At 41.6% G+C, this 12,994-nt stretch overlaps 1 protein-coding gene across 1 annotated transcript in view; it reads left to right on the forward strand.

The window, feature by feature from the left end:
* The window catches only part of PTH2R (parathyroid hormone 2 receptor), a 96,662-nt gene that overhangs the window by 76,851 nt on the left and 6,817 nt on the right, over window positions 1-12,994 (forward strand). The window contains exon 10 of the mRNA XM_069578219.1: window positions 11,705-11,799. Within this exon, the coding sequence (XP_069434320.1) occupies window positions 11,705-11,799 (95 nt within the window). The remainder of the gene's footprint in view (window positions 1-11,704; window positions 11,800-12,994) is intronic.

Consider the following 12,994-nt stretch of genomic DNA (forward strand, 5'->3'; position numbering starts at 1 on the left):
TTTGTATTCTTCTGAGACTCCTATGATTTGAATGTTGGAGTGTTTAACATTGTCCCAGAGGTCTCTGAGGTTGTCCTCATTTCTTTTCATTCTTTTTTCTTTTTTCCTTTCTGCTTCATTTATTTCCACCATTCTATCTTCCACCTCATTTATCCTATCTTCTTCTGCCTCAGTTATTCTACTGTTGGTTCCATCCAGAGTGCTTTTGATCTCAGTTATTGCATTATTCAGTATTGATTGACTCATCTTTACTTCTATCCTTGTTAAACGTTTCTTGCATCTTCTCAGTCCTTGTCTGTGGACTATTTATCTGTCACTCCATTTTGTTTTCAAGATTTTGGATCATGTTTACTATCATTATTCTGAATTCTTTTCCAGATAGACTCCCTATCTCCTCCTCTTTTGTTTGGTTTGGTGGGCATTTATCATGTTCCTTTACCTGCTGAATATTTCCCTGCCTTTTCATTTTGTTTAAATCACTATGTTTGGGGTGTTCTTTCTGTAAGCTGAAAGTTTGTGGTTCTTCTTTATTGTGGAGCATGCTCCTTGTGGGTGTGGTTGGACTAGTGGCTTGTCAAGGTTTCCTGGTTAGGGGAGCTTGTGTCTGTGTTCTGCTGGGTGGAGCTGGAGCTCTTCTCTCTGAAGTGCAATGAAGTGTCCAGTAGTGAGTTTTAGGGTGTCTATGGGTTTGACATGGCTTTGGGCAGCCTGTCTTTTAATGCTCAGGGTTGTGTTCCTCCTTTGTTGGATAATTAGCAAGGTATGTCTTGCTCTGGAACTTGTTGGCTCTTGGGTAGAGCTTGGTTTCAGTGTAGGTATGGAGGATTTTGGTTAAGCTTTGTCTATTAATGTTACCTGGAATCAGGAGTTCCCTGATGTTCTCAAGTTTTGGAGTTAAGCCTCCTGCCTCTGGCTTTCAGTCTTATTCTTACAGTAGCCTCAAGACTTCTCCATGCATACAGCACAGATGATAAAACATCTAGGTTAATGGTGAAATAATTCTCCACAGTGAGGGACACCCAGAGAGGTTCACAGAGTTACATGGAGAAGAAAAGAGGGAAGAGAGAGATAGAAGTGGCCAGGAGGAGAAGAGGGGGAGTCAAAAAGGGAGAGAGCAATCTAGGCAGTAATCAAGTCACTATGTGTGGTGGTCCCGAGATGGTGGAGGAGTAGGACAGGGAGACCACTTTCTCCCCCACAAATTCACCATTAGATCATTTGAATGCTGAGTAACTTTGACAAAACAACTTCTGAATGCTGGCAGAGGACACCAGGCACCCAGAAATGCAGGCTGGTCTCTTCAAAAGGAGGTAGGACAAAATATAAAAAACAAAAAGTGAGACAAAAGAGTTAGGGATGGAGACCCATCCTGGGGAGGAAATTGTGAAGGAGGAGAAGTTTCCAAACAGCAGGAAGCCTTCTCACAGGTGGGTCTGTGGGGAGTTTTGGAATCTCAGAGGGCAACATAACCAGGAGGAAAAAACTCCACAGAATATGTGCCTAACCACGACTCCCAGTAGAGAAGTAGCCCAGATGCTCATGTCCGCCACCAGCAAGTGGGGGCTGGATGGGGAGGCTCAGGCTGCATGCTTAGGGTAAGGACTTGGCCTGAGTGACCTGAGGACAATCTGAGGGAGCTGATGTGAGATAGCAACCCAAACTGTGGGATCACCAGAGAGGAAAAAAAGCCTTTCCCGTGAAAGGCTCTAACCTAAACATGCAGCCTGGCCTGCTCACAGAACAAAGGATTGAGCGAATACCAAAGGAGAGCTAGCCGGCTCTATGAAATTTGCTTTAAAAATAGGGTCTTTTTTTTCAAGGTAATAGTAGGTTATAAAAATGAAAATTAAAGGAGTAATAAAGAACTTAATCTAAAAAATTTAATAATAGTAGTAAAAATAAATCTAGGAATTTCTCTGGAGTTGTTGTGGGCAGTGTGGAGTCAGTTCAGTTTCAGATAGTTCCTTGTTCCAGCTTGTACTTGTTCTCAAGGTCTATAGGCCCCTTCCAATGCTTCAGTTCAGTTCAGTTCAGTTCAGTCACTCAGTCGTGTTTGACTCTTTGTGACCCCATGGACTGCAGCATGCCAGGTCTCCCTGTCCATCGGCAGCTCCTGGAATTTACTCAACCTCATGTCCATCGAGTTGGTGATGCCATCCAACCATCTCATCCTCTGCCATCCCCTTCTCCTCCCACCTTCAAACTTTCCCAGCACCAGGGTCTTTTCAAATGAGTCTGTTCTTCACATCAGGGGCTTAGTCAATGTTAACTACAGGGTTTTCATCTATTGCACCTGTCACTTCCAGAGTGGTTCCCTCTTCTTTAGCTTCCTCTGTTTGCAAGTCTCTTTGGTGTCTAATTTCTGCCCTGACACAAGGGGGTGAAGGTAGTCACTTATTTAGGTTCACTTGTTCACTTGTGTTGTGGGAAGGGAGAAACACTACAAACAAATATTGCGGGCGTGTGTGGGGAGTGCTCACAGTGTATGGACCACACTGGGTTTGCCCCAGCTCACGGTGTGTGTGCTTTCCGGGTCTATGCTGCTCAGGCTCCAGGGTGCTCTGCAGGGGTACTGTCCAAAGCAGGCCCTGCATTTCATGCACTTTCCAGGCCTAAGCTGCTCAGGTTTAGGTTCTCGGGTACTCTGCAAGGGCACAGATTCGGTTGGACATGCATTTTGTGCCCTTCCTAGGTTCGAGCAGCTCAGACGACCAGGTGCTTGGCAAGCATACTGTCCCAGGTGGGCCATGTATCTTAATCACCTCCTCCATCCCGGCCACTTGGTTTCGCGGTGCACCGCAAGAGCACCATCTCAGGTGTGCTGTGTGAATCCTCTGGGGAGCTGATCTCAGGCTACAACCCTGCTGGCAGGTGTCAACCATCCAGGATCCCAGGAAGATGTGGTTAGCAACTGGGAGCCTGCTCACAGTTTGGTGAAGGATGCCGGTCTCTGGGGCCAAGATTGGAGCAGCCCCTTGCTCTCCGGCTCTGGCTGTTGCATGCCTGCTTCTCTGCCTCCAGCGGTGGGGAGGGACCTGTACACAGCTGGCTAGCTCTCCTTTGGTATTTGTTCAATCTTTTGTTCTGTGAGTGGGCCAGGTTGCGCATTAGGTTAGAGCCTTTTGAGGGTAAATTCTCTTCTTTTTTCCCCTCTCTGGCGATCCCACAGTTTGGGTTGCTATCTCACGTTAGCTCCCTCAGATTGTCCTCAGGGCATTTAGGCCTGGTCCTTACCCTAAGGACTGATGATGTGCCCGCATCTCTCTGTCCAGCCGAGTGTCTGGGCTACTTCTCTGCTGGCAGTTGCGGTTAGGTGCCTATTCTGTGTGTGTGTGTTTTTCCCCCAGTTATGTTGCCCTCTGAGATTCCAAAACTCCCCACAGACCCACCTGCGAGAGGGCTTCCTGCTGTTTGGAAACTTCTCTTTGACGACTCCCTCCCCAGGACAGGTCTCTGTCCCTAACTCTTTTGTCTCTCTTTTTGTCTTTTATGTTTTGTCCTACCTACTTTCAAAGAGAACAGCCTGCCTTTCTAGGTGCCTGGTGTCCTCTGCCAGCATTCAGAAGTTGTTTTGTGGAAGTTGCTCAGCATTCAAATGATCTTTTGATGAATTTGTGGGGAAGAAAGTGGTCTCTCCACCCTATTCCTCCAGCATCTTGGAACTGCCCCTAAGTTTGCTGCATTTACTTAGTATGGTCTACTAACTTGAGTACAGAGTCCCTGATCATGGGCATCTTAATATAGATGGAGCTAAAGATTGGCTCATCTGTAGCCATTTGCAATTATTTATTTTCTAGGAATAAGGAATGGCAAGTGGCAGTACCCAGCTAGTATTGTTTCCATGGCTCTGCCAGCTTCAGCTCCTAGCACTTGGACCTTCACACCTGTGCAGTATCACTTCCATCTGCATTGTATTACCAGGGAGTATAGTCTTAGGGAAAGAGGAATTAATGAAGCATGAAGTAAGTTTAGCCATTCAGAAAGTAGCACTCATATGATACACATGCAGTATCTTCTTACCTTCTTACTGAAAACGTTTCTATAGATGTGAACCAAATATTGTGGTGGGAGAGGATAAATGAAAATCCTCAGCTCTCATGTTTTGCATCTTTTTATCCTCCTGAAAAGAAGGTATAAGATTGTGATTAAGCATGACATCAGCATCATTGTGGTGTGTGACACTCTCTTTGCCTTTTCTCTTCAATTTACAACCAGTAAAAACATCCATAACTCAACAATGGTGCCTCTGCTCAACACAGCAGGACACCAGAGTTCCTAGGTGGCACTAGTGGTAAAAGAACCCACCTGCCAATGCAGGAGATGTAGAGACGTGGGTTTGATCACTGGGTCTGGAAGGTCCCCTGGAGGAGTTCATGGCAACCAGCTCCAGTATTCTTCACTGGGAAATCCCATGGACAGAGGAGATGGTGGGCTGTAGTCCACGGGGTCACAAAGAGTTGGACATGGCTGAAGTGATTTAGCACCTTTGCAAAGGTAGGTGGACTGGAACACATGGAGGAGGCAGAGCCAGGAGAACAGCAGAGGTGATGTCTGTGATCCTGGAACCCCCGCCGTGGCAGCTGAGCCTGCAGCCCCAGAGAGCCTGGCAGCATCAGAGGGAGCAGAACATATGACTCCAGCCTCCCTGTCAAAGGGGTGCCCCTTGCCACAGGGATCCAGGCAGTAGTGGCAGTGGGCTTATGACACTGTCCCTCCAGTTTGGGACATACCGATTACTCTGGCTCCTCCATTTGCCCCTACCCACAGTGGTAGTGCCTGACAACCCTGGCCATGGCAAAGGGGCTGTGACCCTGGCTCTCTGTCACCCCTATCCCCAGGGATAATAGAGACTGAGACCCTGGGCCTAGCAGAAGTGACCACCACCCTAATGTCCGAGGTAACAATGCCAGCAGCAACAAGGCGCTAATAACCCCAAGGGCACAAGCAGTGACATGCGTGACACCTCTGATAGAGCTGATGGAAGGTAGAAAAGGCTGATTCTCAAATATAACCAGAAGCAGCTCAGGTAAGAGACCAGAAACTTGTGAGGCCTCTACTAATTACTAATCCACTGAATCCTTAGAATCAAGTTTTAAAAAAACCAACAACAAAAAACTTTACCTAAAGAAGAGTGTTCACTACTTCACATGTGCTGGCAGAAGAACAACTCATCAAGAGCCATGAAGAACCATGGTAACAATGTATCACACACAAAAAAATCACAGACCCCCCAAAACCAAACTTAAAGTCACAGAATATTGTGATTTTACTGATAGAGAATTCAAAATCGTTGTCATGCAGAAACTCAACAAGCTATAAGAAAATATAGAAAGACAGTTAAGTAAGCTCAGAAATAAAATTGATGAACAGAAGGGATATTTTACCAAGGAGAATGGAACTCTGAAAAAGAACCAAAGTGAAATTCTGGACCTGAAGGACTCTAAATGAGATGAAGAAGGTATTGGAAATACAGCAGCCAATATGGAAGAGAGAACTAATGAGTTTGAAGATAAAAATCTGGAAATGATAGAGACAGAAGGGAAAAGAGAATGAAGATCTTAAAAAAATAAGACATTCTATAAGAACTGTTAGGAAGGAAAGAATTATGTTACTGGTATCCCAGCAGGAGAAGAATGGAAGAACGGAGAAGAAAGTTTATATTTAAAAAATAATAGCTGAGAATTTCCCAAATCTGAGGAAGGAATGGGGTATATTAGTCCGTGAAGCTAAGAGAACACTTATGGTGACCAGAAAACATAAATCTAGAGCACAGACATGAAACATAAACAGTTTATCAATCTCTTTGGCATGAAAAATGAAAGTGTTAGTTGCTCAGTCTTGCCAACTTTTTGTGACCCCATGGACTATAGCCAACCAGGTTTCTCTGCTCATGGGATTTTCCAAGCAGGAATAATGGAGTGGGTTGTGGTTCTTTTCTCCAGGGGCTCTTCCCTATCCAGGGATCGAACCCAGGTCTTCTGCACTGCAGGCAGATTCTTTACTCTCTTGAGCCACCAGGGAAGCTCCTTTGGTATGAAACTAGAGATCAACTACAAGAAGAAAGCTGAAAAAAATAATAAACATTTTGAGACTAAAAAACATGCTACTGAATAGCTGTTGGGTCAAAGAAGATATTAAGAAGAGGTGGCAAGAATACAAAGAAGAGCTCTACAAAAAAGATCTTAATGATGCAGATAACCACGATGGTGTGATCACTCATGTAGAGCCAGACATCGTGGAGTGTGAAGTCAAGTAAGGCCTTAGGAAGCATATCTACGAACAAAACTAGTGGAAGTGATGGAATTCCAGCTGAGTGATTTCAAATCTTAAAAATGATGCTGTGTTGCTCTCAATATGCCAACAAATTTGGAAAACTCAGCAGTGGCCACAGGACTGCAAAGGGTCAATTTTCATTCCAATCCTGAAGAAGAGCAATGCCAAAGAATGTTCAAACTACCGCACAATTGCATTAATTTCACATGCTAGCAAAGTAAAGCTCAAAATTCGCCAAGCTAGGCCTCAGTGGTATGTGTACTGAGAACTTCTAGATGTTCAAGCTGGATTTAGAAAAGGCAGAAAAACCAAAGATCAAATGGCCAACATCTGTCGGATAAATTAAAAAGCAGGAGAAGTCCAGAAAAACATCTACTTCTGCTTCATCGACTACACTAAATACTTTGACTCTGTGGATCAGAAAAAGTTGTGGAAAATTCTTCAAGAGATGGGAATACCAGACCACCTGACCTGCCTCCTGAGAAACCTGTATGCAGGTCAAGAAGCAACAGTTAGAACCAGACATGGAAAAACGGACTGGTTCCAAATTGGGAAAGGAGTACGTCAAGGCTTTATGTTGTCATCCTACTTATTTAACTTATATGCAGAGTACAACATGCAAAATGCCAGGTTGGATAAAGCACAAGCTGGAATCAGGACTGCTTGGAGAAATATCAATAACCTCAGATATGCAGATGACACCACCCTTATGGCAGAAAGTGAAGAGGAACTAAAGAGCCTCTTGATGAAAGTGAAAGAGAAGAGTGAAAAGGCTGGCTTAAAACTCAACATTCACAAAATGAAGATCATGGCATCTGGTCCCATTACTTCATGACAAATAGTTAGGGAAACAATGGAAACAGTGACTTTATTTTCTTGGGCTCCAAAATTATTGCAGATGGTGACTGGAGCCATGAAATTAAAAGACGCTTGCTCCTTGGAAGAAAAACTATGACAAACTTAGACAGCATATTGAAAAGCAGACACACTACTTTGCTTACAAAGGTCCATATAGTCAAAGCTATGGTTTTTCCAGTAGTCATGTATGGATGTGAGAGTTGGACTATAAGGAAGGCTGAGAGCCAAAGAATTTATGCTTTTGTACTATAGTGTTGGAGAAGACCCTTGAGAATCCCTTGGACTGCACGGAGATCCAACCTATCAATCCTAAAGGAAATCAATCCTGAATAGTCACTGGAAAGACTGATGCTGAAGCAGAAGCTCCAATATTTTGGCCACCTGATGCAAAGAGCTGACTCATTACAAAAGATTCTGATGCTGGGGAACTTGAAGGCAGGGGAAGAAGGGGGAAGACAGACGATGAGATGGTTGGATGGCATCACTGACTCGATGGACATGAGTTTAAGCAAGCTCCAGGAGTTGGTGCTGGACAGGGAAGCCTGCTGTGCTGCTGTCCATGAGGTCGCAAAGAGTTGAACATGATCAGTCAACTGAACAACAACAACAAAGAAGAAATCAAAGTAGAAATAAAAAAAATTAAGATAAATAAAAATGAAAATACAGCATACCAAAATCCATGTGATGTAGCAAAGGTAGTACTAAAGAGGGAAGTCTGTAGCAATACAGGCATATCTCAAACAAGAAAAATCTCAAACAGTCTAACAATCTAACTTTACACCTAAATGAACTAGAAAAGAAGAACAAATGAAGCCCAATAAAATATTGCAAAAACCCTCAACAAAATATTAGCAAACTTAATACAATAACATATTAAAAGCAGCATACATTATATAAAGTAATATTCATTCCAGGGATTCAAGGATGGTTCAATGACTGCAAATCTATCATGATGTACCACATTAAAAAAATGAAAGATAAAAATCATGTGATCATCTCAATTCAGTTCAGTCGCTCAGTCGTGTCTAACTCTTCGCAATCCCATGGACTGCAGCACACCAGGCCTCCCTGTCCATCTCAATAGATGCATAAAAAGTAATTGATAAGATTCAATGTCCACCAATGATAAAAAACTCAATAAAAATATCAAAGGAATGTACTTCAACATAATAAAGACCATATATGATAATCACAGCTAACATCATACTCAACAATGAAAAACTGAAACCTATCCCTCTAAGAGCAGGAGCAAGACAAGGTTGCCCACACTTACCACTGTTACTAAACATAGTATTGGAAGCCCTAGCTAGAGCAGTTAGGCCAGAAATGGAAATAAAAAGCATCCAAATTAAAAAGGAAGAAGTCAAACTAATGCTATTTGCGGATGACATGATTTTATACATAAAAACCCCTGATGACTCCATAAAAGAACTGTTAGAACTAGTAAGTTCAGTACAGTTTCAGGGTGCAAAATCAATATACTAAATCATTGCATTTCTATACACTAACAATGAACTAGGAAGAAGAAAAACTAAGAAAGCAATCCCATTTACAATTGTAGCAAAAAAGAATAAAATACCTAGGAACAAATTTAACCAAGGAGGTGAATAATATCTACACTGAAAACTATAAGACAGGGTGAAAGAAATCGAAGACTACACAAAGAAATGGAAAAACAGACTGAGCTGATGGATTGGAAGAAATAATATTGTGAAAATGTCTACATTACCCAAAGAAATATACATATTCAATGCAATCCCCATCAAAATCCCAAGGACATTATACACAAAACTAGAACATAAAAATTAAAAAAATTTTATATAGAGCCACAAAAGTTTCCTGAATAGCCAAAGACATCCTGAGAGAAAAGAACAAAGCTGGAAATATCTCTATCCCTGATTTCAAAATTATTACATGGCTATAGTAGTCAAAACAGAAGAGTATTGGCTGAAAATCAGACACAGTGGAGTGGAACAGGATTGAAAGACCAGCAATAAACCTACGCCTATATTGACAACCAGTTTACAACAAAGGAACAAAGAACATGCAATGGAGAAAGTATAGTCTTTTCAAAAACGGTGTTGAGAAAACTGGATTGCCATTTGCAAAATGAAAATGGACCACTATCTCACACAATACCCAAAAATCAACTCAGAGTGGATTAGACTTGGATGTAAGACCTGAAACCGTAAACTCCTAGGAGTAAACATAAGCAGTATGCTCTTTGGCATGGATCTTAGCAATTTCTTTCTGGGTGTGTCTCCTCAGGCAAGGGAAACAAAAGCAAAAATAAGCAAATGGGACTAAGCCTCTGCATAGCAAAGAAAGCTATCAGCAGCAAAAAGGACAGCCTACCAAATGGGGGAAATACCTATAAATCATATATCATTATTCTAATAATGGGACTAATATCCAACACATATAAAGAACTTACACAACTAACCAGCAACAACAACAAAAATGGGTAGAGGAGCTGAATAGATATACAGATGATCAACAAGCACCAAAAAGATGTTCAATATCACTAATTATTAGGGAAATGCAAATCAAAACCACAGTTAGGTATCATTCCATGTCCATTAGAATGGCTATTACCAAAAAAGGAGAAATAAGAAATGTTGGAGAGAATGTGGAGAATGTGAATTGGTGTAGCTACTATGGCAACAGTATTGAGATTCCTTAGAAAATGAAGAATAGCACTGTCATATACAATCCAGTTTTTCCACTTCTGGCTATTTACTCAAAGAATGCAAAGACATTAATTCAAAAAGATATATGCACCGCTATAGTCCTAGCAGCATTTTTTTTTTATAATAGTCAAGATATGGAAACAACCCAAGTGCCCACTGATAGATGAATAGACATAGAAGATGTGATACTTATATGTCTATATTTATCTACACACACTCAAGCACACAGTGGAATATAAATCAGCTATAAAAGGTGAAATCTTGCCATCTGTGATACAGATGGACCTTGAGGATATTACACCGACTGAAATAAGTCAGACAGAGAAAGACGAATATTGCATGATTTCACTTGTATGTGGGATACAGAAAAATTTAAAAAAAAACAAACCCTCAAACAAAGTAAATGAGCAAACCAAACTAAATAAAAACAAATACTTAGATACAGAGTTTACCAGAGAGGAAGAGGGTGAGGAGGACGAAAGGGGTAAAGGCGAAGGATAGAAACCGACTTTTGATGTTAAACATGCTGTAGTATATACCAAAACTGAAATATAACGTTGTATACATAAAACTTATGTATTGTTATAAACTAATGTTACCTCAATAAATTAAAAATTCAATTTAATTAAAAAATAAAGATAATGGTTAAGAATTCCATATTACAGACTCATACAGACCTGGTTCAAATTCCAGCTGGTAGCTGGGTAGTCTAGGTTAAATCAGCTAACCTCCTTGAGCTAGAGTTTGTTTATATATAATAAATATGCCTGTCTCATATTTATGTGAACATTTAAACTAGAGAGAGTGTTCAATACTTAGTAGTTCTTATTAACCTGAAGACATCCTTATTCTACAAGTTCACAGCACAGCTCTGTTTGTTCTCTAGGATATGGGGCTCAAGACTCCCAATTCTTGTGGGAAACTGTGAAATTGGTGAGAGTTGCCTATGGAGTAGTCAGTGGTAGGATGGCAAAAATGGTAAAGGCTGATGCGGATGATAAACTCGATTGGGTAATGGGGCACATAAATCACCCAATAACCGAAATTCTCCAAATACCAGAAAGGACTAAAAACTCTGCAGGATAAGTTATCCCAGGATGCAGAGTTGATAGGTCCTCCCTTTGAGCTGTTAACACAAACCCACTCTTGGTAACCCACATTTCCATTATTCCTGAGTACTGGCACTTCCTGGACTATAGACATCGTGAAGGGTTCAGGCTTCCACCTCTTTATGAACCCTGACCTGGAGATCTTTCCTTCTTTTTCATTTTGGACCTCTTCACTAATCCTTGAGGCCCTTGGACATAAAATATCTTTTCCTCACTCCCTCCTTTTTAAAGCCAGAACTTGATTGTCTCTGGTGGTGCTCATATCTCAATTTAACTGCCAACACAGGGACTTTTTCTTACAGCATCTTACCTGGCTTTCCCCCCCGCCCCTTTAACCTTATATATACTTTACCCAGTGCTTTTCATACATCATAGAAGAGACAGCATCCCCAAAGCAACCCTGTTACTCTCCCTAAAATAGATACAGAAATGGGTAATTCATTTTGAAAAGGCAGTCAGTTACATTTATATGTAACTTTAACCAGTCTCCCACAGAATTTCATCTGAACTTTGGCCTGGAAATCCCCTATGGATTCTGGCAGATTATCCTCTGGTATTTCTGATTTCTAGTGTTGTTGAAATTTTCTCTGTGTTATCATAAGGGCAAATCAAGAATCACTATCTTTCTAATATCTTATCTGAGGTTCCCTCATTCACATTTACAGAATCAGTAATTTTCAGTCTTTGAATACAAAGAAGTTCAATTTATGTAAATTTTTGCAAACAACTTGAAGACTAAGTTATAATTCTTTGTAATATTATCTTCTTTTTCAGCTGAATTTTATCCTGTTTCTGAATACCGTTAGAGTTCTGGCTACTAAAATCTGGGAGACCAATGTGGTTGGGCATGACACGAGAAAACAATACAGGTAATTCCAGGACAGACATCCGTAAAAGAAGATATTTTGGTTACTATTTAGACTAAAGGACAGGTATCAATTGATCTGAAATGTCTATAAGAGACTAAATTGGGAACATGTATTTTTGTTTGGTTTAATTGTGCTATTTATCAGAAAAGTATATATATTTTAGGAAAATATAAATAACAACAGACCTTACCATATGCTTAAATTCTAAGTATGTTTTTAAAAATATGTTCTTAGCAATTGGGATTTTATAATAAACTTTGTAACCAGGGCTTACTTGGTGGTTCAGTGGTAAAGAATCCACCTGCCAAGCAGGAGATGCAGGTTCTATCCTTGGGTCAAGAAGATCACCTGAAGGAGGAGATGGCAACCCACTCCAGTATTCTTGCCTGGGAAATCCCATGGACAGAGGAGCCTGGTGGGCTACAGTCCAGGAGGTCACAAAAAGTTAGACAGGGCTTAGCGACTGCACACACACACAACACAAATCAAGAAAGTGTATTTGCTATATTGGTTCCAGTCTGCCCATCAGACTGTGTGTGTTGTGTGCTCAGTCATGTCTGACTCTGCGACCCCATGGCCTGTAGCCCATCAGGCTCCTCTGTCCATGGGATTTTCCCAGGCAAGAATACTGGAGTGGGTTGCCGTATCCTTCTCTAGGGGATCTTCCTGACCCAGGGATTGAACTTGCATTTCCTGCCTCTCGGGCACTGGGAGGTAGATTCTTTACCACTATGCCACCTGAGAAGCCTTCCCATCAAATTAGCACCTCCCAAATAATTAATTTTTAAGAACCTTCAAATGTACTGATTGAAGGAGGTCTATTATTCAGTCTTTGTTGGAAAAAAGGACAAATTAAGTATTTATTCACTTTTCATTTTTCACTTTCATGCATTGGAGAAGGAAATGGCAACCCACTCCAGTGTTCTTGCCTGGAGAATCCCAGGGACGGGGGAGCCTGGTGGGCTGCCATCTATGGGGTCGCACAGAGTTGGACACGACTGAAGTGACTTAGCAGCAGCGTGAATATGAAAGTGTTAGTCACTCAGTTGTGTCCGACTCTTTGTGATTCCTTGGACTGTAGCCCACCAGGCTACTCTGTCCGTGGGATTCTTCAGGCAAGAGTACTGGAGAGGGTTGCCATTTCCTTCTCCAGGAGTTCTTCCTGACCTGGGGATCAAACTTGGGTTTCCCGCAT

This window comes from Ovis canadensis, chromosome 2 (assembly GCF_042477335.2).
Source record: "Ovis canadensis isolate MfBH-ARS-UI-01 breed Bighorn chromosome 2, ARS-UI_OviCan_v2, whole genome shotgun sequence".
Classification (NCBI taxonomy): domain Eukaryota; kingdom Metazoa; phylum Chordata; class Mammalia; order Artiodactyla; family Bovidae; genus Ovis; species Ovis canadensis.